The 26,889-nt window shown below is 42.1% G+C and overlaps 1 protein-coding gene across 1 annotated transcript; it reads right to left on the bottom strand.

Annotated features, from left to right (window-relative positions):
• Positions 1–10,279: 10,279 nt before the first annotated feature.
• On the bottom strand, positions 10,280–24,350 carry LOC111837658 (uncharacterized). The gene is made up of 6 exons (XM_072716603.1): positions 24,260–24,350; positions 21,335–21,546; positions 20,107–21,125; positions 19,940–20,009; positions 15,110–15,275; positions 10,280–10,912 (listed from the first exon to the last, which is right to left on the bottom strand). The coding sequence occupies exons 2-6, from the start codon at positions 21,540–21,542 to the stop codon at positions 10,750–10,752; spliced, it is 1,626 nt and encodes a 541-aa protein (XP_072572704.1). The 5' UTR covers positions 21,543–21,546; positions 24,260–24,350; the 3' UTR covers positions 10,280–10,749.
• Between the last annotated feature and the right edge of the window lie 2,539 nt (positions 24,351–26,889).

The raw sequence follows: 26,889 nt of genomic DNA, 5'->3' as shown, positions 1-26,889 counted from the left end.
GCAAGCCGTGAATGCAGGTAAACGGGGTTTATTCACGGTGGACAGGACCAAAACACCAACTAACATTAATGACGGATCTGGGGTAACGTACTCAGACGCGGACTAAATACAGAAGACAAGCCACAATAACAAGGAACAGCTGGGCACGATCGGGGAAGCACACGTGGATGATGAGGGGGCGTGGCACACATCGGGAGCGGACGGAGCAGGGCGAGACAGATGCCTCCATCTCTAAACGTTTCTCCTCTTCAGCTTTTGTCTGTTGAGCCAGTAATGCAGCTCTCTCTCTTTAATCTGTTCATTCAGTCACAACAAAGGAGAGGGGAGAGGAGAATTGAATGGACAAGCAAGCATTTCACCTCTATTTTTAGACAAAATACAGCCTGTAATTTCCTCCATTTGTTCATTATTCTTTCAATAAACTGACGAAAATATGCTTACAATTAGCTGGGGACAGCTAATTGAAAAGTTAGCTTCAATAACTGCTAATCTGCTAACTTCAAAGTTTAATTCGACACAACGGCAACGCTAAACCAACAAACCACTAAAAAATTTAGAGGAAGTTAACCATAATCGCTAACCACTAACTTTCATTCTATGAATTTAGCTTCAGTTTGGTTTCTAGCTCAGAAATATTTAAAAACACTCCCAGACAGCTGAAATTTTAGTAGGTTGTAGCTTAGACACAGAGCTTTCCAAAAAGGCATAGCATGCCAAGATCAAATGATGATCAAAGTTTGCTGAAATAATTAAACGAACAAATTAAATTAAACGGTAACAAATAGTAAAAGCTCAGTTACTACTTAAGTGAATGAACAAGTATAATTACTACTTGAATAAAAGGTGCATGACGATTCATTAATGATGAAAAAACATGAGATCAGTATTTCACTTGTGTTACTCATTACTTGTTCCTTCAGTAGTTCACAAAGGTTTACAGAATTAATAGATAAAGCCTAGTAACAAATATAGTAACTGCTTGAGATAAAACATGCATCACGATTCATTAATGATGAATTAACATGATATCAGTATGTAACTAAGATTTAGTTTGTGATTTATTAATACATGAATAATAGCATACTACTGTATACAGTATTATTTGTGCCCTGTCAAGTGTTACCAATTAAACATTACAGTCAACAATCAACAGTTTATTCTCTGTAAACTTGTAGACTCAATAAACTGACGAAAATATGCTTACAATAATGTACACTGCAGCTGACACTGTTAAGGCTGATTTATACTTCCGTGTCGAGCTTACATCGTATACTACATAAGTGGTCTACACTGTTGCTAACACTCATGCTTTGTACTGGTTCATTCCTATTGTTATGTGGTGATTTGACACAATTTGATTCAACACCATGCAATTCAATGTTATACGATGAGATGACAAAGAATATGATGCTATGCAATTCAATATGGTACAGAATGTTTGATTTTATTCGGTTCTTAGCAGATAGCAAATAATAATATGCTGAGGCAGGCAAGTCCTCTCATGGGCCAAAAGGTGTGAGTATGTATAATATTATAATATTTTATATGTATGGTCCATGTACTGTGAAAAGGTTTTAAAGCAGTCAAAGAAAGGATAAATGCGTAGAACACCGGCATTGCCAAATTGGCGAGTATGCGAAGAGGATGTCAGCAGTTTGGACAAAATTATTGACACCATTGACTTAATTCTTGGTAGTACACCCTTTGGAAGAAATAACTGATTTTAAGGTACCCTGCCGTAAATGACACCCCCCTGTATCTTTTCTCACATGATCATATCATAATTTTCTCGATAATACACACAGTGGACCTAAATTTATTTGCGCAAGCTTCACAGATCCAATTGCAGTGCAGCTAGATTTGAAAAGGGTGCATACCCTTATGCATAAGGATGCACCCCCGCCCCTGCATGTCCATGCTCTAGGAAAAATGCACTCCTATACCCACTAGGGGAGCTCTTACCTTCCATTAGCCTTGCTGAGATGCCATTTTCATTAGTCTTGACCTTGCGGTTAAGAAGACATGACCTAATGCATACAACTGTTTTTTTTTCATTTAAAAAAAAAAAAAAACTTTGTTTCAGGGTTTTATGAATGGATTTTAAGAAAACGAAGATCCCCCTCCCCCACCCTCACCCAGGCTTACCCACACCAAAGCATACATAACTGCATATGAGATAGATGGTTGGTACAGCATATGAAAAAAATTATAAACAAACAAACAAACAAATAACAAACAAACAAAAAAATGAATAAATGATTAAAAACACACAACTCCACTTGCAGTTCGGCAAGTACCATTCTCCTGGCAACCGCCAAACCCAGACTCGTCCATTGGATTACCAGACAGAGAAGCATGATTTGTCACTCCGGAGAACATGCCTCCACTGCTCTAGAGTCCAGTGGCAGTGTGCGTTACACCACTACATCCGACGCTTTGCATTGCACTTGTTGATGTAAGGCTTGGATGTAGCTGCTCGGCCATGGAAACCCATTCCATGAAGTTCTCTACGCACTGTTCTTGAGCTAATGTGAAGGCCACATGAAGTTTGGAGGTCTGTAGCTATTGACTCTACAGGCAGTTGGCGACTTCTGCACACTGTGCAGCTCAGCATGCCTTGTCCCCACTCTGTGATTTAACACAATTTTAGTTTTATCCCACGTACTGTAAGTATATTTATGCCCTGTATGATATTGTATATCATTGAAATTCTACCTTTTACATAAGGGTTCATTTCCAAAATATTGTCTGTTGCACTATTAGATGCTTGAGGGGAGAAAAATATTTCATGGCAAAACTAGGGGCCTGTAGGACATGAAAAAACTGAGTTCTCTGAATATTGTGAACATTTTGCAATGTGTCAAATGAAATAAATGTACCATCAACGACAAGATCCTGAACACAGAACAAACCACTGTCCTAACAAATCCTGAAAGCTGGGTCTATTAGGGGGGGGGGGGGAACAGATGGTTATCAACAGATGGTTATCAACCAACAGAAGAACACTACATATATACGTGAAACCAAAATGTTTTCTTAATTGAAACCATATTTCAAGAAAAGCTTTCACAACAGGTTTAGAGAATGGTGATTTAGATTCATGGCTATTGGAGATGTAGACAGATGTGGTTCTAAGAACAAAGCTACCCAGGATGGGCCTTCTCTAGTTGTGAATAATGTAATCCAATGGGCAGTGTTGGGGAGTAACGAGTTATATGTAACTGCGTTACGTAATTTAATTACAAAAAAATGTAATTGTGATCCGTTAGTTACTAGAGAAAAAAGTGCAATTAAATTACAGTTACTTATGGAAATATTAATGATTACAATTTTACTTACATCATAAGATTGTATGCAAAACTTTGCTAATACCTAATACCTAAATACTTTAATAACAGTAATTTTATTGCTTTTCATGTTTTTCTCATGCAAAACATCCTCCTTTACTATTTCCCTCCACAGCCGAAAGTTTGAATCTATTCGATGCTTCTGATTGGTTATCCTGTCGCGTCTACATTTACAGCAAATGAGCGGTCTGAGTTTCTGTTGCAGGCAATGGCAGACAAGGAAAGCAATGCATTCCATTGCTGGAAATATAAAAAAAACATTTCCGATACATTACGGAAAAAAGCACAAATTTAACTGTGCAATGCAGTGTATGTTTACCGGCTGTAAAGATGTTGTCGATATTAACTAAACAGTCCAACCTAAGAAAACATCTAGCGGTAAGTGCAGCTTACTGTAACTGCAAACAGTCATATTAAACAAGGCAGGGAAGACATGCCTACCTTCAGCGTGCCACACCATACTTCTAAAGTGTAATGGGCCGGTACACACTGTGTGATTTCAGCAATCTTATAAAATCATTACTGATCACACTTGGCGACATGGATCTAATACTGTAATCCTGGCTATGACAGGTATGCGGACTGTACGACAACAACACCAACTCAATCGTAAGATACGGCGCATACTGTAGGACAACAAAACAAAATGTAAACACTGATAGCATGCGTGAACACTGACAGCATACTGTACGTAAACACCACAATGAATCGCGAAGTGTGTGCCGCGCTTTAAAGCCACACCGGCACTTCTGATCCCGTTGACAGAAAATGTGCCTCCCCCCTTCAATATGCTAAGGTTATTGGTAATTTATGTTATCTTAGCACTCCCGACATGCTGTGTTTTACGGAGTATTGAGTTTTGAAAATTCACTAATTAGCTAACCCCTGGGCGATGCAGCCTTACCACTCTGCTAACCCATTTTATTGTACAGTGCTGCGAAGACAGTTTTAGGCTATTCCGTGATTTGTGATTGAAAAATTGACTTAAACAAAGTAAGTGATTACACATTTCTATCCTGTCTGATGCAAAAACTCCTTCAGATCAGAAGTAAAATGGAACCATTTATTTTCGCAAGTATATAAAATGTTTGTATCGTAATGTAATCCTGAAGCGTCACGGAGTGGTCAAATCACTCGTAGATTATCTTGTTTTGACTCCCAAAAAGTTTATATTATGAAGACACATTAGAATTTAATAACTGAACTAACATGAAGGCTGAGTTTTAACTTTTTTTTGACAATTTAGGTGCATTTTATGTAACATTAATGTTATGACATGTTACACTGAGGGAATCTGGGTTTTCACTGAGTATGAAGCGAGGATCTATTCTTACCTGTTGTTTAAAATCATTATTTGGGCTATATGGTATGTTTGGTATCTTTATTATATTGATCAAGTATAATCATGTTAATTCATGTATTGAAAGGAGTTTGACAGTAGTCAGTGTTTAGTACTGCTGTAAGGTAAACACTACCAGGTTACAAAATTTCAAAATGGTTAATGGTTGAGAATGTTCATTCATAATTTAGAAAAGTAATCAAAAAGTAATCAAATGTAATTAGTTACATTTCTTTCATATAGTAATTGAAATAATTACACTACTATTACATTTTAAATAGAGTAATTTGTAAGTTTAACGAATTACATTTCCAAAGTAATCTTCCCAACACTGCCAATAGGTCAACTTAACAATGTTGGCAGACCAGTGATAAAACATAAAGTTAGGTAACCCTCCTCCACTGTTGCCTTGGGTAGTTCCAGATAAACCCTCTTCATACAATCAGCAATAAGGCTATTCAATTTCAATTTAATACAGATCTTGGTTGAGAACCATACACTGTAAAAAATTGCTTGCGAAATTTACAGTAAATTATTGGCAAAAAATAAGAAATAGTTAAAGCTATTTATTTAAAGTCAGTATTTAAATATAGTCAGATAATAATAATCCTTAACTTTATTAAATTAGCTTCATTCATCCTGGATTTCATATCCTTCATTGTATCTAACATTATGCTGCAAATCCTAATGTGCATCCTAATCCGATCCTAATGTGTGCCACACCCACCTCGTTACCTCCTGTTGACTTAAACAAAGTAAGTGATTACACATTTCTATCCTGTCTGATGATTCAGATCAGAAGTAAAATGGAACCATTTATTTTCGCAAGTATATAAAATGTTTGTATCGTAATGTAATCCTGAAGCGTCACGGAGTGGTCAAATCACTCGTAGATTATCTTGTTTTGACTCCCAAAAAGTTTATATTATGAACACACATTAGAATTTAATAACTGAACTAACATGAAGGCTGAGTTTTAACTTTTTTTTGACAATTTAGGTGCATTTTATGTAACATTAATATTATGACATGTTACACTGAGGGAATCTGGGTTTTCACTGAGTATGAAGCGAGGATCTATTCTTACCTGTTGTTGTTACCATGTTTACTTGATTTGTGGTTTGCAGCACAGGCAGTAAGCCTCAGTTACCTCAGTGTGAAACAGTAGCCATTTAATTTACTTTGTAAATGTAAGAGAACTTGATTGAAGAAGAATTTTCAACATGCTCGAATCATCTCCACAATGGAGTTTAATTCTGTTTGTTTTTCAACAGTATTTTGTTACAAAGAAAACAGAAGTGTGTCACGCCCCGCGCCGTCCGATCCTAATGTGTGCCACGCCCACCTCGTTACCTCCTGTTTCTCCCTGATTGTTCTCACCTGTTTCCTGTTCCGTTTGCCTAGTCTTGTCCATATTAGTCCGCGTCTCCCACTGTTTCCCAGATCGGTCATTAATGTTTGTAGATGTGCTTTCCCCGGTCCTGTCCTCCGATTAAAACCCCGTATTGTGGCCTTGCTGGCTTGGCTTGCCTTCTTCCCTGTACGCCTGCAGCACTGATCGTGACAGAATGACCGATCTCCCTCACACGCTAAGCGCTGCCAGGGAGGATCTCACCCTGGACGAAGAGGTCATTTGGTGGACCAATATGCTGGAACTTCAGGGGGATCCAGTGGCCCGCCCGCTAGTGGAGAGGTGTTGGGTGCTCCTGAAAAGGAGGTATGACATTGGCGAAGAGCAGCTGTGTGCAAAGGTGGGAGAACACCTTAAGCGGCTGAGGGAGAGAGCGGCAGTCTGGCTGTCCCCCCTGGGGTACACCACCTGGGAGCCGCCCCCCGACTCACCACTTACCTCCATCCCGGTTGCTAGCAAGCCGGAAAGGGCTTCAGCCTCAACCCCCCTGCTCCGGAGAACTACCCTGGGTCCTAGAGAGCCCCGCTCGTCCCAGAAGGAAGAGGCGCAGGGAAAAGAAGACAGCCGACCCGACGCTCTTCCTGGGAGCATGCTCCCTTCTCCCCACCAGGGAGGATGCCGCGGATGCCGCCCTTAAAGGGGTAGTCCCAGGCGTATCTATGCCGGACCTGCTGGCTCCAGACCTGGCTACTCCGGACCTGCCAGCGGCTACACCGGCTGCTGCTGCCGCCGCTCTGCTCGCGGCACCGCCTGCTGCTGCTGCCGCCGCACTGCCCGTGGACCCGCCTGTCCTGCCTGACCTGCCTGTCCTGCCTGTTCTGCATGCAGTCCCTACAGCTGCCACCGCTCTGCCTGCGGCACTGCCCGAGCTGCTGGCCGCGTGGTGGCGGCGCCCGCTGCGTGCGCCCCCTGTTGGCCGCGTGATGGCGGCGCCCGCTGCAGCGGCCCCTGCTGGCCGCGTGATGGTGGCACCCGCCGGGGCGCCCCCTGCTGGCCAGGAACTGAGGGTGCCCGCTGCAGCACCGCCCGAGGGCCTGACCGCCTCCGCCAGCAGTGGAGGAAGCCGCTCTGCCCGTGGCGCCCCCTGCTGATCGCACGCCCAAAGCGCCCTCCGAAGCGCCTCCTGTTGGCCACACGCTCGCGGCCCTGCCTGAGGCCGCCACTCCTGTCCTGTCCGCGGCCCTGCCTGAGGCCGCCTCTCCAGTCCTGCCCGCGGCCCTGCCTGAGGCCGCTTCTCCTGTCCTGCACAGCTCTTCCGTCAAGCCCGGCTCTCCCGTCCTGCCCGCGGCCCTGCCTGAGGCCGCCTCTCCCGTCCAGCCCGCGGCCACGCCCGCGGCTCTGGCGGCCACGCCCGCGGCTCTGGCTGCCCCGCCTGCGGCCGCGCCTGTTGCCTCACCAGAGGCCCTGCCTCTAGTTCCCCCAGCCCTACTGACTCCTTTGCCCTTGCCCCGACAAGGCCGACACCCCTCAGGACCCCGCCTATCTATGTCCCGCAAAAGGAAGGGGACATAGACGTCGGGCCGGGGTCCCGCCCGCCCTGCCCCCTGGCTCGCCCTCGTTCGCTTTGGCTGGGGCTCGGTCGGGGCCCGCCTGCGGTTCCTCCTGCTCCGGGTCGGCGGTCGCCTGCGGGTCCCTCTCCGTGGCCTCGTCTCCCGGCCTCGATCCCGCCTCCGACTCCGCATCGGTCGCCTGCGGGTCCCCCTGCGCCGGTGCGTTGGCGGACGGCGCCTTCGCCCGCTGTGGCGGCGCCTTCGCTGGCTGCGGCTTCCCCCTTCTCCTTCCCTTTGCTGGTGGCCCCTCCGGCTCCCTCCTTGTCTCCTCTGTCTGTCCCTCACCCTGTCTCCTTGTTCCCTTCGTGGTCCCCTCCTGCTCCCTCCTTCCTGTCGCCTGCGGCCCCTCCGGCCGCCGCCCGTCTGGGCTCCCTCGGGCTCCCCTTCTTCCTCCTCCCTTTCCCTTTGTCCCGCCTGTCTCTGCTCCTCGTCCCTCTGTTCCTCCTCCGTTCACTCCTGGCCCTTTCGTGTCGCCTGTGGGTGTTCCCCCTGTGTCTCCCTTTCTGGTCTGTTTGTCGGCGTTTCCCGTCCTCTGTCAGGTCCTGTCTTGGCTTTTGCCTTTGTGCCTGTTTTGTGTTTCTGTCTTGTTTCCTGTGCCTCGGTGATGTGTTTTACTTTTGTCTTCCAGGTCCTGTTTCCCGGTCTCGTCTCGTCTGTCGCCTCCTCTCGGGCGGGCCCGGTGTGCGCGCCTTTGGGGGGGGTTATGTCACGCCCCGCGCCATCCGATCCTAATGTGTGCCACGCCCACCTCGTTACCTCCTGTTTCTCCCTGATTGTTCTCACCTGTTGCCTGTTCCGTTTGCCTAGTCTTGTCCATATTAGTCCGCGTCTCCCACTGTTTCCCAGATCGGTCATTAATGTTTGTAGATGTGCTTTCCCCGGTCCTGTCCTCCAATTAAAACCCCGTATTGTGGACTTGCTGGCTTGGCTTGCCTTCTTCCCTGTACGCCTGCAGCACTGATCGTGACAAAGTGTTATAGTTTGGCTATTTATTTATTTTATATATGGCTATTTATATTGTTAATAATTTGCATAGTTAATCTTGTTCTTTGGTGTTCAGTTTATAAAGATTTTTGAAATGTTATTTAATAAAAAATAGTTTTAAAAATCGTTTTTTTGTCCCACCCCCCATGAAAAAAAATCGTGATACGAACCGAATCGTGGGTCAAAAATCGTGATACACCAAACCCACGATTCGGTTCGTATCACGATTTTTGACCGACGATTCGGTTCGTATCGTTACAGCCCTAGTGTGCGTGTGTGTGAGTGAGTGAGTGTGTAATCTTTTGTCCTGGTTTGTATGTAATGTTAATGTGTGTGTGAGTGAGTGAATTGCAGTCAGTTGTTCTGAGTAAGCAACTCAGCACTGAGACATTTTATCCGAACATGGCTAATCTAAATATATACACTCACCTAAAGGATTATTAGGAACACCATACTAATACAGTGTTTGACCCCCTTTTGCCTTCAGAACTGCCTTAATTCTACGTGGCATTGATTCAACAAGGTGCTGAAAGCATTCTTTAGAAATGTTGGCCCATATTGATAGGATAGCATCTTGCAGTTGATGGAGATTTGTGGGATGCACATCCAGGGCACGAAGCTCCCGTTCCACCACATCCCAAAGATGCTCTATTGGGTTGAGATCTGGTGACTGTGGGGGCCATTTTAGTACAGTGAACTCATTGTCATGTTCAAGAAACCAATCTGAAATGATTCGAGCTTTGTGACATGGTGCATTATCCTGCTGGAAGTAGCCATCAGAGGATGGGTACATGGTGGTCATAAAGGGATGGACATGGTCAGAAACAATGCTCAGGTAGGCCGTGGCATTTAAACGATGCCCAATTGGCACTAAGGGGCCTAAAGTGTGCCAAGAAAACATCCCCCACACCATTACACCACCACCAGCAGCCTGCACAGTGGTAACAAGGCATGATGGATCCATGTTCTCATTCTGTTTATGCCAAATTCTGACTCTACCATTTGAGTGTCTCAACAGAAATCGAGACTCATCAGACCAGGCAACATTTTTCCAGTCTTCAACTGTCCAATTTTGGTGAGCTCGTGCAAATTGTAGCCTCTTTTTCCTATTTGTAGTGGAGATGGGTGGTACCCGGTGGGGTCTTCTGCTGTTGTAGCCCATCCACCTCAAGGTTGTGCGTGTTGTGGCTTCACAAATGCTTTGCTGCATACCTCGGTTGTAACGAGTGGTTATTTCAGTCAAAGTTGCTCTTCTATCAGCTTGAATCAGTCAGCCCATTCTCCTCTGACCTCTAGCATCAACAAGGCATTTTCGCCCACAGGACTGCCGCATACTGGATGTTTTTCCCTTTGCACACCATTCTTTGTAAACCCTAGAAATGGTTGTGCATGAAAATCCCAGTAACTGAGCAGATTGTGAAATACTCAGACCGGCCCGTCTGGCACCAACAACCATGCCACGCTCAAAATTGCTTAAATCACCTTTCTTTCCCATTCTGACATTCAGTTTGGAGTTCAAGGAGATTGTCTTGACCAGGACCACACCCCTAAATGCATTGAAGCAACTGCCATGTGATTGGTTGATTAGATAATTGCATTCATGAGAAATTCAACAGGTGTTCCTAATAATCCTTTAGGTGAGTGTATATTGGCATATAATAATCAACAAGAACAGGAACTTGAAGATGCATTCTTACTTTCACAAAAGAGTTATCTAAAATGTGCATGTGTAATGTTTGTATGTGAATGACAGTTTGTATGGGACTTCATATGTTTACATATGAATATGTGTGTGAGGTTGTTTGTGAGAGAGAGTGAGAATATGTGTGTAGGTGTGTGTATGTGCGTGTCAGAGTGAATGTGTGTGTGTTCCACGAAATGATCTAAAAGTTCATTTTACACCTGCGTGTAATGCTTGTGTCTGAGTGTGAATTTTGTGCATGTGTAATCTTTGTGTATGAGTTTATGAATGTGTGTATTACATTTGTTGGTTTGAGTGTGTAGATTTGTGTTTCGTGTATGTAATTTTTGTGTACTTGAGTGTGTGAATGCATGTGTGTCTAATGTGAAAGAAAGTGCGTGTACACCTGTGTAAGGGAAACAGAGAAGTGCATACACCTACACACACAGCCAATCAAAGTCCATTAACCTCCTTAGGAGACTGCAGACATTTGCATTAATGGCCTGCTTCTTCTTCTGTACCATCTGTCCGCTGGTTTTACTCAGAGCCTTTCTGACAGTGGTCTTGGAGCCAGTGCTTGGATTGATCCCCACAAAACATCTGCAAAATCAAGGGTAAACCTTTTATGCTCTTCGCCCCATCAATGCTCAAACCCCCCTCCCCATTCACATCAATTTATCACCTCACTCTTAGTCCATCACCCTAAATTCAAAAATAAATATTTTTTTTAATAGCCTGCTGTGTCATTTATCAGTCTAGATTGTTTTGGTGTAAAACATGACCCAGTTACTCAAGAAAATCCACAGACCTTGTTGTGAACAGTTTCATGTAGGAACTATTTTATTTCTACTAAACTTTACATGACACCTGTTATCACTGTGCTGAAGGTAGCAAGCATCTACTCATCCATAAGAGCCTCACGCTCAGTGTGCAATAATATGGGTAGTAAAAGTAGATCCTACATTAAACTGCTCACAACACGTTTTGTGGATTATCTTGAGTAACAGTGTCATGATTTCTGGTAAGAGACATTGCTGTTTTTTGGGGGGGGGGCTTTGAACAGCACAACCCTAGTGCCATTTAGTCTCATACTATTCAAGAGAAGGCAGACATTTATATGGCCAATATTTTCAAAACCTGGCAACTCGCACCAAAACAATCTAGATGGATTAATAGCACTACAGAAAAATACGAATTTTTGATTTTGGCGTGGACAATTTCATCCATGCAACCTCCAAACTACATTGTTCCAACATGGCATTATCCAAATTAAAAGTATTAACCAAATTAATCTCCTACCTACACAACTACTTGCATTGAAATATGCCTTTTTTCTCAGTGAAGCTTTTGGGCTGTATTTTGACAGGGTTGAGTACAGCATAAAACACTATGATCAAATGGGTATGCACTTATTGGCATTACATCTGTGAACATTCCACCTGCGCTAAGACTGTGTTGGTCTATGCAGTCACAATAAAGCCTGTCTTTTGTACCATCCATGCCAGTCTCACATATTCTTTATTCTCTTGGAGAAGTATGTCGACCTTACTGAGATCTCTCCACTATTCAGCTTATCTGCCTGATAATAAATTTAATTCTGCTGAGTTCTGCATGTAGGATCACACATGCACATATCACAGGGCCTAAATTCCAGGTGGCCTGAGACAAGGCCGAGCCTGGTACGAGAGGCACCAAAGGGGGGTTACACACATAAACACACACACACAGATAACAAGGGAGGCCAGCACTCCAACTTTTATTGTCCAAAGATTTAGGGACCTACAGACAAGCAGAGTGGACCTAATGGACAGGGGTCCCTCGACTTGGCACACAACTCCCTCCCCATACACTCTGCCTTACATATCACTCACCCAACAGACGAACACCCTAAAGGAAGTTTCATTTAAGTTTGGCTTTTGTATACCCTGTATATTGATTTACTCATGACTACTAGTCTCAATATACAGATAGGTTATGTTTGTATGTGTCCTTAGACAATCTTAGTGTTTTGTGTGCCACCCTTATAACCATGTTCACGGAGTATCACCTATTTTACCCCGTTGCACTTGAACACATATAAATTTAAATAAATAGATAGGTATAGCTACCATTGTATATATGTTCTCATGGTATACCAGAAGAATCTGGAAAATTAGTGTAACCAATGTGTCCTAACTTTTAGAGAGTCTTCTTTGTTAAAACCCCCCCTTCTCTTCCAACATTCCTTTGCGGTCCTTATCTGATCTTGGTGGACCGTCACCAAGTTTCTTTGTTCTAACTAGAGATGCACCGATACCGATATTCGGATCGGTATCGGCGCCGATCCAGACCTTTTTGACGGATCGGGAATCGGCCATGCGTGACCGATCCACGTCCTATACTTACTTATTTAGTTTTTGGCAATCAATCGCACGACAGCTCTTTCCCATTTTACATGTGTGTTTTTGCGGAATTCAAATCGAACGCTATCACTGCCCCAAAGTCTTTTTTGCTACTCAGTGGGTGTGAGTACAGTGACTTCCGCCTGCTGTGAGGTCATGTGCATACCCTTCGCAGTACGAGGAGCGTAAGATAAGACGTGACGATGTGGGAGTATTTTAGGCTTTTAACAGAAATCGGAAGCACAGCGTTTTGCAATCTATGTAAAATAAGGTTTTGAGGTGGGAATAGCGTTTAATGGAAAATGCCATTTAACAAAGCGCACGCAACTGCGAGACAAAACAAAGCAATGGATGATTTTGGAGTCGCTAACTTAATTGGACTGTTTTGCGAACTCGTTGCTTGAGATACAAGAGGGGCTGCCATCGCAACAAAAGTGTAACTGCGCTGATGCCAATGGGAGAAAAACTGTTAAAATTTTAAGCATTCGCCACTTGTGTATATTTGCTTTGAAGATATTCATATTGAACTGCAAATGCCTCAAAAACGCTTAAAACAAATGAGGTGGAACAGTACGTTATGTATGTTTGTAGTAGCCTAATTAAATATTTTTGCCATACATTTTTTCCATCTGTATTTACTAGCTTAAAAAAAATAATATGTAAAGTATAACAAAGTAAAAAGAGCTCTTGTATCGGAATCTGTATCGGCAGTTGTGTATCGAAATCGGATCGGAACTGAAAAAACGTGGATCGCCCATCTCTAGTTCTAACATGCTATGTTAAAAGAACTGAATTAAGGTGTATCTTATCCATTCCGGAGAAGATGAATTGGCATAAGCCACACCAAACAAAATATGTTGTTTCCAGATGTGCAACTTATATTGATATTACCACAAACTAACGGCCACGCCTATCTATGTATAAGATGTGCTGTTTGTAATATGAATATTTGATGTAATATCTGCACAAAGTGTAACATCTGTTAAGGTGCAACCCAAAACACCTGTATCCTATACTGATGTGAATCAGTCACATAGATAAAATAATTCATTGTTTAATCAATTAATACAGATGGTATGAGGTATGTACCTGTGAAGCTGGTATGGCATGTTTGGTGTCAAACTGATTGTTAATCACCCCTGATTCCAAATCTGGTCAGTGATTACCATAAAAGTGGATGTATCAAAAGTTATAACAGCTTAATGAAAATCATCAGTAAAGGGAGAATCAGTCGGGCCATAAATCCCAAAAGGACTGATACAGACCCCCTTCCGAAAGCCCGCCAAATGGATGGCCAGCCATTGGGCCAGGAGTCTAATTCCTGGTCATCCCTATTCATGAACTTTAGACCATAAAAACCTGGACCTCAGAACAAAGGGGCGCAGAGAAAACCATCCGCCCGAAGGAAAACAACATCAGCCGGGGCAAACAGATCATCAAGCGCAGAGAACAACCATCAGCCCGGGAGAAGAGAAGCCCACAAGAAGCCCTCCGGTGAAGGCCCAGCTGAACAGAGAACAGCACCCAAGACAAAGCTTCACCAGGAGAGAGAATCCAAAGGGGCTCCACTCCACTGCTCCAAACGCTACGCCTTCCCGAGTGCCATCAGCTCAATAGCTCTGCCATCAACTGCCAAGACCGCCTCCCCCCCACTCTTCAACCAAGTAAACCAATTTCCTTTCATTCTAACACCTTAAGCTGTTCTGTTAACCTGCTACAAGACTTTAGGGTCGTGTTCCACAAACTGTGCTTGCTTTGCAGAACAGTATTTCCCATTTAAGGTTACTCATTTAAATCCGGTCATTGCATTTTCATAATTACATCGTTTGTTTTATTCCGTTATTTCGTGTTTGTTGTTTGTGTTAGGTGTAATGTCTGTCTTATGTTAGTTGTAGTGTTAGCTAGGAATAAATGCATGTCTTTTACACAACTTTAGCCTCCGTCATTGAGTGTTTCACAATAAAGTCCCTGCCTCTGTGCAATTTTGCTACACGCTCTGAACCTCAAACTCGCCTGAAACATCGCGAGACTCTCTCTCATCAGCCGTGAGGGGAGCTTCGCTACCAATCGGTTACATTACCGGGTGATGCAGCTCGCTGGACAAGCCTTCTAACCCAGGTTACTAAGCGATACTGGTAATTAGTGAATCCCATTTAAATCTCACATTAACAGGCTCACAGGGATACCGCAACTGAGTTTGGAGGAGCCGACCATTCGGCATAAAGATTGGTTAATAATCAGCATTAAATAATAATTAATTCAACTTTAATTAATTTCAAACATATTGGTGGAGATATTAAAAATTACCTGAGCTAATAATTCCTACATGCATTAGACTGATGGATGTATAAATACAGCTTCCATGTCATTCAATATCTAAATTTTATCTTGTATTTTAATAATAATAATGATTTACCTCTGGATGAATTCCAGGGTGCAGGAAGCTTCTTCTTGGTATTCAAAGTTGAAAGTATAGAATGAGGCAAAGGCAGCTGCCAGACCTGCCACAAAGTTTGGATGTGGAGATATGACCACCTGACCCTTGATGCTTATCATCCACTTCATCGAAGACAGCATCTCACCTAAAATCAATGAACATTTATACATAAGAACATAAGAAATTTACAAACGAGAGGAGGCCATTCGGCCCATCAAGCTCGTTTGGGGAGAACTTAGCTAATAGCTCAGAGTTGTTAAAATCTTATCTAGCTCTGATTTAAAGGAACCCATGGTTTTAGCTTCCACTACAATAGCAGGAAGACTATTCCATACTCTGACTACACGCTGTGTAAAGAAGTGCTTCCTCAAATTTGTTTTAAAATGTTCTCCCGCTAATTTCCACTTATGGCCACGAGTTCTAGTATTTAGACTAATATTGAAATAGTCATTTGGCTGAACGGCATCCAGACCCGTTAGAATCTTATAGACCTGAATCATATCCCCCCTTAGTCTCCTTTGCTCAAGGCTGAACAGATTCAGTTCCGCTAACCTCTCCTCGTAAGACATTCCTCTATGACCAGGAATCATTCTCGTAGCTCTTCGTTGCACCTTTTCTAAGGCAGCAATGTCCTTCTTGAGGTATGGTGACCAAACCTGCACACAGTATTCTAGGTGGGGTCTTACCAAGGAATTATATAAGTGTAACATCACCTCCCTTGACTTAAACTCCACACATCTAGAGATATAACCCAACATTCTGTTCGCCTTTTTTATTGCTTCCCCACATTGGCGAGAGTGGGACATGGAAGCATCAACATACATACCGAGATCTTTCTCGTAATCAGCTACCTTTATTTCAGTGGAACCCATAAAATATCTGTACTGTATATTTCTGCTCCCTGCATGGATTACCTTACATTTATCTGTGTTAAATTTCATCTGCCAAGTATCAGCCCATTCGCTAATTAAATCCAGATCCCGTTGGAGCCTCTCTGCTGCTAGATTAGTATCTGCTACCCCGCCCACCTTAGTGTCGTCTGCAAATTTAACCAGTTTACTGTATGTATTCGTGTCAATATCATTAATGTAAATTAGGAACAATAGTGGTCCTAAAATTGAACCCTGCGGTACCCCACTATAAACGGAGGCCCACTGTGACATAGTACCTCTAATAACTACTCGCTGCTTCCTATCAGTTAGCCAGTTTTTGATCCAAGCTGCCACAGTTCCTAAAATTCCTGCAGCTTTAAGCTTTAACAAGAGCCGTTTGTGGGGGACAACATCAAAGGCTTTCTGGAAATCTAAGTAAATCACATCATAGGCCTTTTTGTGATCAATTTCACTTGTAGCTTCCTCAAAGAACTCAAGCAGATTCGTTAAGCAGGATCTACCTCTCCTAAATCCATGTTGGCTATCCTTTATAATGTTATTTGTATCTAGGTAATCTACCATTTTCACTTGAATTATAGCTTCCATTATTTTTCCAGTAATGCTAGTTAAACTGATTGGCCTATAGTTTGCCGGATTACTTCTATCCCCTTTTTTGAATATGGGTGTTATATTAGCATGCTTCCAATCTGATGGTACCACACCCGCAGATAACGATTTCTGGAATATTAAAGTCAAAGGTTGGCTAATAATATCCCTCATCTCTTTCAAGACTAAAGGTAAGATGCCATCAGGCCCCTGTGATTTATTTATTTTGAGTTTAGCTAGGCTTAGTATCACATCAACCTCAGTTATACATATATTGGTCATAGACGATGCTGTATTCGTATTAATTGGTGGTAAGTTACTTGTGTTCTCTATTGTGAACACCCTTGAAAAATAATCATTAAACTCATTTACCATATCAATTTCGTTATCAATTATAAGGCCCTTACTATCCTGTAAATTAGTGATTTCAGCTTTTAGTGCTCTCTTGGAGTTAAAATATTGGAAGAAACCTTTACTGTCATGCTTAGCCTCCAATGCAATTTTTCTTTCTACATCCCTTTTTGATAGCCTAATGTCATTTTTTAACTCTGCCTGTAGACTTAGATACTCCTGCTTGATTTTGAAATCATTAGTTATTTTCCAGTTGTGGAACAGAGCCCTTTTCCTCCTGACTTTATTCTTAATTTCCTTAGTAAACCACCTTGGTTGTCGTTTCCTAGAGTTAGTTTTGCTGGAAACAGGTATGAAGTCCTCTTGCACTTGCAACAATGTGCTTTTGAAAAATTCCCATGCCTCTTCTACTGTTTTGCTATTTAACTCTGTCCAGTTTACAGTTTCTAATTTCCGTCTCATACCATTAAAGTTAGCCTTCCTAACATTGTATACTTTTAATTTAGACTTTGCTCTTTGGACACTAAAATTAACCTCGAATTTAACCATGTTATGATCACTACCATACAATGGGTCTAAAACCTCTAATTTTCCAATCCTATCCTGGTTATTACAAAAAACGAGATCAAGAAGGGCTTCTCCCCTGGTAGGAGTATTAACAAACTGAGTAAAAAAACAATCCTGTACTAATTCCACCATCTCAAGTTCATTTACAGAAGAGCCAGAGACTGTGTCCCACTGTATCCCAGGTAAATTAAAATCACCCATAACCACCACATCATTTTTATTACTCATAATCCTGATATCATCATATAATATTCTGCTTTCCTCTACAGCTACATTAGGTGCCCTATAACAAACCCCGACAATTAGGCCATTTGAATCTTTAGCATCAAGTTTGATCCATACAGCTTCTGAATTTTTATTTTTATCAGTGAGATCCCTTGCCTGCAAGTTTTCTTTTACGTATACTGCAACACCACCTCCCTTCTTGCCTATCCGGTCTCTACGGAACAACGTATAACCATCCATATTATATTCATCACCATCATTGTCACTCATCCATGTTTCAGTTATTCCTATAATGTCGTAATTGTCTGAAGAAATTAAAGCCTCTAAGTCATTAATTTTGTTTCTAATACTCCTAGCATTCAAATACAGACCACTAATGGTAGGCCTTTTACAGTGTCTACTTTTAATTTTTATTTGGGCTTTCCGTCTCTCCCCACATAAATTCTTAACTGACCTCCCTGCCCCCCCAGTCCCTAGTTTAAACATTCCTCAACTATTCTGCACATACGCCTCCCCAATACACTGGTTCCCCTATGGTTCAGATGCAACCCGTCCGGCTTGAACAGGTCCCACCTGTTCCAGAAGGTCTTCCAGTGCCCCATAAACCTGAACCCCTCTTTCCTACACCACCATTTTAGCCACGCATTTAATCCCCTTATCTCAGCTAATTTTGCCTGACTTGCACGTGGCACGGGAAGTATTCCAGAGAATACCACCGTGGATGTTCTGCTTCTAAGCTTATCCGCGACTTCTATAAATTTATCTTGCAGAACAGCCCTTCTGCCCTTTCCTATGTCATTGGTGCCAACATGCACCACGACCACTGGATCCACCCCGGCTGGGGCCAAAAGCCTGTCCACTCGATCTGGAAGGTCCCCTACCTGGGCACCAGGCAGGCAAGACACCGTACGGGACCCTCTATCACGGGTGCACACATAACTATCTACACCTCTTATAATTGAATCCCCAACTACCACAACCTCCCTCCTACTAGGGTTAGGTGGCTCCTTGGTGCCCAAGGGCCTACCTGCCTCCCCAGTCTCTTCCGGCTCTAAAGCTGGAAGCACCTGAAAGCGGTTAGAAACCGTTACTTCAGGTGATGCCGCCTCTGTGAACTGTGTACGTCCTTTTCTACCTCTACGACCTACGTTCACCCAGCTCTCTCGACCTACCTGTTCATCATTCTCCCCCCTCCCCGCTTGTGACGTACACATAGTCTCCCTAGAAGGCGTATTAACTCTCTCCTTTAACTCATTGCTATGCTGGATGAGAGCCAGCCGCTCCTCTAGGTCACGAACCTGGACCATGAGTGAGTCAACTAACCCACATCGCTCGCAGACGAAGTCCGACTGGACGCAAGCATCCAGAAGGGCAAACATCTTGCAAACACAACACTGAGCTGGCCCCATAATTACCTAACTCACTATGTTCCCGTCCTTTACTCCCAGCCCAGTATATTAATAGAGAATATATAAACTTTTAGTTGATCTAATTAACGTATAGTTAAAACAAAGTGCCGAGTACACTAAAACACTAAATTAACACTTGCGTTAAATCGGTACTTTATTATAAATTATCCGTCAGCGTCAGCGATAACAACCTTTAAATTTAACTTTTAAAATAACCAAATTTACAATTACTTACCCGAGATTAACTTCCTGCTGAACCACGTTTAGCTTAAACTAAAGCGAAGTTGCTCTAGGGAGGCCAAAAAACCACAAAAACCCTCTCAAAGCAGGCTACTGCCGGAGCGGGAAAAAAAGTGGAAAATGTCCTCCCGGCCCCGACCGGCGACCGAGCAAAGCTCCGGAGCAACTGACCTTTTAGAGTTAATGTTACCGATGTTCGATAATATTACCCGCGGGTGTTTGATGCGAAGGACGCAAACAGAAACGCCACTCGCGCCCGCAGCTGTCGGTAACACTCACAAGGACAGACAAGTACACACGTAAAAATAAGAGTAAAAAATGAAAACAACAACAACCACCCACGTAACCGTGCTGGCACACAAACGCTCAAATATACTTTACAGATAATTCAAATCAAATCAACCGCTTCAACAGGCACACAACACAACCGGTCCGGCTTGAACAGTACAGCAATCCCAGCAGCCTCTCGATATACAGGCTATGAGGTACCTTGCAGTACAAATATGTAGTGTTGTGATATAGAATTTAATAAATTCTACCTTGAACAATCAGTCTTGGAGAATCTGGCAAAGACATCGACCCATCCACATCTGCAGGTGTGGCTGTTGCCTGAAATGTGGGTTGTACACGCTCACATTAATAACACAGTGTGGGCTTTCAGAGATTCATATTAGTACTACAAAAGGATATCTAATCAAACACTTACATCAACTTGTAAAATCAGGGCATCCACCTTCTCTTTGAAATGAGCCATTATGAGTAGAATAACACAAGGTCCCAAGAGGGTAGATCCAGTGGCATCAAACTTTGACAGGACTTGCTTCAACTCTTCATTTGTAGGCTTTTTCTGAAAAAACTGCAAAATCATTGTTCCTTTTTCCTCAATTGCTGCTTCCATTTTTTCAAGGATAGAGATGTCTGTCAGTAACTTAAAATGATTGTAAAGTTCCTTCAGTGTAAAGAGATATGGCCAGCTGCTTTTAAGCTCCATTATGGATGGTGCTGGATTAGCATTTATGGCTTTACGTTGTAAATAGTATGTTGTTTGCATGAGCTGGGTAAGGTGCTCCCTCTCGGCTCCTGCTGAACCCTCATGAGAGTATAGATCTATCATTTCCTTCTGTTTCTCTTCCAGACTGGATTCAGTTTCTCCTAGGGGACAGTCAGGCTGCCACCTGATGCACCCATACTGGTCTGATGGCCCTCTTTGTCTTGTACTGGTATTGCTTGATAAGATGGAGAGCCTTTTCTCTCTCCTGCGTCGTTCCACAAAATTGTCACGGTTCAGGTGTTCAACACGTGTTTTCAGCTGGTTTACAAGTGAAGCATAACCACTCCCAAGTTTGGTACCATCCTTCAAGATGTCTGCAAAACTCTTGGGGTATTGCTTGACTATCATCTTTGCAACACTTTGGCAGTCTGATCTTGAGGGATTAGCATCAGTAAGCCTCATTTCATCGACTACAATTCTAACCATTTGTCTACAATCTCGAGGATTTGGCCGTTGCTCCATAGCTATTGCTGCTTTGATTCCTGCAGGCATCTTGCTCCATGGCACCTTGAAACTGTCAGGCCAAGTATCAAGATCCACAGTGGATGATGTGCTGGCTTGACTAGGGGTGCTGGAGCTGGAAGAGGAATTCTGATGACATGAACTCCATGACATGCCCACAGATGATGCATCACAGGACACTGGCTGCACAACTGCTGCACCCCTCATCTGATCTGAAGAGTTACAATGATGCAGAAACATAAACATTTCAATGTTTCAAATATAAGCATTTTATGTTTGACCAACAACATAAACAAAAGGGGTTATTTATTTAATAAACATATTACTATTATTATTATTACCAATACAACAATTTGGAGACAAAGTTTCTCAAATTAATTAATACACTTCAAACAATACTAGAAACATTCAGATACATTACCCTCAGTGCTCCATGCTTGCAGCAGTTTGCAACACTGGATAGGTCTGAGGTGATCTTGCAGATCCTCTTCTTTAACCAAACTCAAGTCTGACTTATGCTCTACTCCTATACTGGCCAGTTTCTCCAGAATGGATGATAAAGTTTGTTCTGGCAAATTTGGTAGTGCTGTAAGGATTGCCTCAGTGATCTCCTCTATATTCATTGGCATTGCACTACAAAGCAGGAAATGAGTGATGGAGAATTATTACTGATAAATCATTCACCTTGTACTCTATTAAAGGATAGTAATCAAGCAGGTCGTCATGCCTAACACACATGAAAGAAGAGTCTTGCTCTAATTCTTTCAATGAATGGACACCCAGAGCAGGTAGATGGTCAGCCTGGCATCTTTTTACAACAAAATATACCTGGCAATCACAATGAATCAAAATGAGCTTGACTCCACCAACTAACAACCCATTATCACTCATACCAATGATGACATACATTCCCTTTTTGTACCTAGTGCCCTTCACAGTTACATCACTTGCAACAATTGTTCTGTTGGATGCATCTTTAATCTTGTTTCACAATAGTGAAATTCGTTTCCAATGTTCATCTGAATCAGTGGAGGAAACATGCTGCCAGCACCCAAGTATGCCTGTAGGAGTTGATGCCTTTCTGCTAGGGTTGCGCATAGGTTTTTAAAATTGTGCAATTTTCGAGCACACTGTTTAAAGTAAGTGTGCTTACTTTCGAACCTTCAAGTCCACAAGTGTATGAGAGGGCCAAACTTCATCATGAGCTCAGGGTAGTGACACAATAGTGGTGTTTTGGCTTGAGAGGATTTTCTGGAAATGTCTCAACTCTGAAATGTACACTCACCTAAAGGATTATTAGGAACACCTGTTCAATTTCTCATTAATGCAATTATCTAATCAACCAATCACATGGCAGTTGCTTCAATGCATTTAGGGGTGTGGTCCTGGTCAAGACAATCTCCTGAACTCCAAACTGAATGTCAGAATGGGAAAGAAAGGTGATTTAAGCAATTTTGAGCGTGGAATGGTTGTTGGTGCCAGAAGGGCCGGTCTGAGTATTTCACAATCTGCTCAGTTACTGGGATTTTCACGCACAACCATTTCTAGGATTTACAAAGAATGGTGTGCAAAGGGAAAAACATCCAGTATGCAGCAGTCCTGTGGGCGAAAATGCCTTGTTGATGCTAGAGGTCAGAGGAGAATGGGCCGACTGATTCAAGCTGATAGAAGAGCAACTTTGACTGAAATAACCACTCGTTACAACCGAGGTATGCAGCAAAGCATTTGTGAAGCCACAACACGCACAACCTTGAGACGGATGGGCTACAACAGCAGAAGACCCCACCGGGTACCACTCATCTCCACTACAAATAGGAAAAAGAGGCTAAAATTTGCACGAGCTCACCAAAATTGGACAGTTGAAGACTGGAAAAATGTTGCCTGGTCTGATGAGTCTCGATTTCTGTTGAGACATTCAAATGGTAGAGTCAGAATTTGGCGTAAACAGAATGAGAACATGGATCCATCATGCCTTGTTACCACTGTGCAGGCTGGTGGTGGTGGTGTAATGGTGTGGGGGATGTTTTCTTGGCACATTTTAGGCCCCTTAGTGCCAATTGGGCATCGTTTAAATGCCACGGCCTACCTGAGCATTGTTTCTGACCATGTCCATCCCTTTATGACCACCATGTACCCATCCTCTGATGGCTACTTCCAGCATGTCACAAAGCTCGAATCATTTCAAATTGGTTTCTTGAACATGACAATGAGTTCACTGTACTACAATGGCCCCCACAGTCACCAGATCTCAACCCAATAGAGCATCTTTGGGATGTGGTGGAACGGGAGCTTCGTGCCCTGGATGTGCATCCCACAAATCTCCATCAACTGCAAGATGCTATCCTATCAATATGGGCCAACATTTCTAAAGAATGCTTTCAGCACCTTGTTGAATCAATGCCACGTAGAATTAAGGCAGTTCTGAAGGCGAAAGGGGGTCAAACACCGTATTAGTATGGTGTTCCTAATAATCCTTTAGGTGAGTGTATATATTCTTCAATTAGAATGTTTAAATATGCCACTTGATCATGGGTAATGAGTGGTGCACATATGTAATTAACCACTTGTCGTAGGAGTAAAATCAACTACCATGGTGGACTATCTGCTGGATTATCTATTCTGTCTCCAACTAATAGTGGTATCACTCTCAAGAGACACCAGTTTTGTACAGCATGTCCAGATAATCTATCACTGCCAGGGTTGATTTCAAGAGGCTTGTCATTTGCATCAGAGCCACGATACTGGAATTGAGTGATACATCTATTCAGTTCTGCATATGTAAAATGCCTTTCCTCATTTACCAAATGATTAATTAATATTGCCAAGTCAAACGATACTACTCCTTCAAAGAGGTCATGACCTAGACAAGGAGGTAAACCAGGCTGACACACATGGAAGTACCTAAGCTGGTTAAAAACAGAATCAAATTTAATGCCTCCAACACTATTCTTCTCAGTGGTTTCTTTGTCCTTTAGGTTCTGCTCATAGGACTGTGGAGTTCTTCTTGTAGCCGTTTTCAGTGGCTTAGACTGAAACATTTCTCTATCTCACAAAATCTACAGAAATATGTACTCCGACTAAAGTTTTCTACAAAGCCTCCAATGCTGTGAGAGCCTAGATTATCACCAGCAATAGCACACAGTCCCCCTTTCAAAACACGCCCATCCTTTAAGACAATGCCAGTGTCCTCCAATTCCTTAAGATCCCTTATCAATTGACTGAAGACTACATCTTGCCCAAAATGTTTAAAATCTTTCTCCCTACACAAAAACACAAGCTGCATATGATCAATATTTGACCGGAGATATGGTGGAATATTGCCTAAAGTTAAATACACAGAAAGTACCTTGTGCTTCTTTTTCCCTGAACCCAATGGATTTGCCACCTCAAATGAGTCTTGATAAAGCAGTGGTTCTCAAACTGGGGGCCGCGGCCCCCTGGGGGGCCACCAGATGGCGCTAGGGGGGCCGCATCGAAATTGTAGAATCTAAAAAAAAAAAATTACCTGTATGTAAATCAGGCTTGTCAACCTATGTAAAATATAATGTATTTTAAAAAAAATAGAAGTATAAAAAAATGTAAATATAAATTTTACGTAGCACACTACGCTGCTATGGACATCATAAATTACTGTTCAGTATTCAGTACTTTTGTTTGCACTTTTGCTTCACCTTCAAACAGCTTGTTTTGTGAAATGACCTGCCCATCCCAAATATCTTGCATAACATCATGGTTTGTAGGACAAGAATGTACTTCCTCATAAACTCTCCTAACTGATTCTGACTCCAATAGTGCAGCAAGTGTTTCTTTTAAAGGAATGTATTGGGCAAAGCATTCTTTGCCAGAGTCATCAAAGCCTAGGTGTAAGGGATGGGATTCAACATAGTTAAAGCTATTTTTAAAGATGGTCTTTCTGCGCTGATCTGTTTGTAAAAGCCTGTTGCAGGTCTTTAGAGGATCTTGTTTTTTAAGTTCATCAATTAGATTTTTTATGGTAGAGTCAGGAATGTTGAGTAATGACAATTTCTTTTTCAATTTTGAGAATACATGAGACTGTCCTAGGTTGTGAATATCACAGAATTCTTCAACAATTGTTTGAATTACTGATGCAGGCAGCAGCAGTTTAGCTTGAAGCTTTAAGTAAAACAGTGTCAAATTATTTAAAAAGAGTGCTTCATCCACATCAAGAACATCATCACCCTCATCTGGCACTAAAAGGACAACAAATTTCTCTGCCCTCTTTCAAATGGCCCTTCAAATGAGAAATGAAATCTTTCAAATCCTGAAACTGGCTACCTTCAATGTGACAAATTAGTACAGAGTCATTTGTTTGAGCCCTTCTGCTAGATAGCTGATATTTCTTGTGATTTCTGTACAAATGAGACTTAAATGTAGCAATCTTTCTAAAAGAATGTGAACATTCTGGAACACCACAAATGAAAGATTGGTTTGGGGCATTTTTGTGTAGCTTCATATGCTGAGTAAAGGCTAATATTGTTTTACATTCATGGTTACACAACTTGCAAATGTACATAATTTATTACATTTTAAAGTCGTTTTAACTCTAAGTAATAGGTGCTCAGTAAAGGTCCATGTAATTTTTAACAGTTAACAGTAACAACTATAACTCAGCTACAGTATAGGCAAGTAAAACAGACATGGGGTTAATATACAGTAGTAGCAGTCTAAACCACTCAAGTATGTTAACTGTTGGTCGGGCTAATGTTGTAACCGCACCACTACTTATTAATGAATTGATTTTCGAAATAAATCATAATACTGCAATTAAGATATTATTTCACTTACTATAAGTTCATCATTTTAACAACGTGAAACTAACAAAATTCAAAATAAAAGTGATTACTGGAAAGTAATATTTACGATTTTACGATTGTTTGTAAAAGAAAAAAAAGTAGCAGTGCTTAGAACTAGCAGAAAAGCTTTATACTTCATTGTGTTAAGATTAGCGTTGATTCAAACAGCATTCTCCAGCGCCAGCCATCACTCACTCCTGCCTGGTTTCTCAGTGCGAATATTTAGTAAACTAGCAGTACACACCTACATTAACGTTCATTCGAACTATATTTCACCTGGTTTCTCGGAGAAAATGTGTAGTAAAACCTCCGTTAACACTTACATTAATGTTAATTCAAAATCACTATCTCCAACGCCAGCCATCACTCACTCCCTCCCTGGTCTCTCGTGGCAAATACAGTATACAGTAAACCTCGGTTTTCACTTTACCCAAAGAAAATACGTGCCGCCTGTTTTCCGTGCTAATACTTTACTGTGAAATAAGCAGTAAAGCTTTGTAACCATCTAATGGCCCAGGATGCATTGCGTTTTACAATGTAATACTGTAAAACCATGAAACAATACTTTACTGTAAAAATTTACTGTAAACATTACAGCAATTTTTTACAGTGTACAACTGTTTAACAGTTTAATGATTTTCCCCAAGGCTGGCACCATAAATTTTATTCACATTTATAACACCGGTGATTATAAGGTGGCCAAATTTAAGTTATTATAACTTAAAATTTTAAGACAACATAGTACCATTTTTTTTAGTTGAAACAACATTTTTTACAGTGCATAACATCTTCAGTGCAGTCAAGTTAAGTATACTCAAAATAGTACCCTGAAACAAATAAAAGTCAAAATTGCTTTTTACATTGTATTCCTGCCACCAACTTGCCGTGCTGCATGTTAGTAGCTCAGCTGGGTAAGTCTCTGGGCCTGTGATCAAAAAAACACTGATTCGAGTCCCAGCCTCGGTGAAATAATTACATGTCTATGGGCCCCTTGAGCAAGGCTCTTAAACCCAGCTCCAGGGTGTCACACATTGAATGACCTTGTGCTGTGACCCCCAAGTTATGGACAGCAAGATGACGTAGGTGAAGCGAAGAATTCTGATGTACTTCTGCAAATAAACTTCCTTATCATTGTCCTTTTGCAAATGCACATCCTGGCCAG

The sequence above is a fragment of the Paramormyrops kingsleyae genome, chromosome 9, assembly GCF_048594095.1.
Source record: "Paramormyrops kingsleyae isolate MSU_618 chromosome 9, PKINGS_0.4, whole genome shotgun sequence".
NCBI classification, from domain to species: domain Eukaryota; kingdom Metazoa; phylum Chordata; class Actinopteri; order Osteoglossiformes; family Mormyridae; genus Paramormyrops; species Paramormyrops kingsleyae.
Note: the sequence above shows the minus strand (reverse complement) of the source record. Positions and strands in the feature narration are given on the sequence as shown.

What these genes read in the sequence shown, in the direction of transcription:
- LOC111837658 (XM_072716603.1), bottom strand. Translation starts at nt 21,542, where the DNA reads ATGCCAATGAATATAGAGGAGATCACTGAGGCAATCCTTACAGCACTA. An exon ending in CCCTGATTTTACAAGTTGAT is followed by an intron (nt 20,010 to 20,106) that starts GTAAGTGTTTGA and finishes CCCACATTTCAG; the next exon opens with GCAACAGCCACACCTGCAGA. An exon ending in ACCCTGGAATTCATCCAGAG is followed by an intron (nt 10,913 to 15,109) that starts GTAAATCATTAT and finishes TTGATTTTGCAG; the next exon opens with ATGTTTTGTGGGGATCAATC.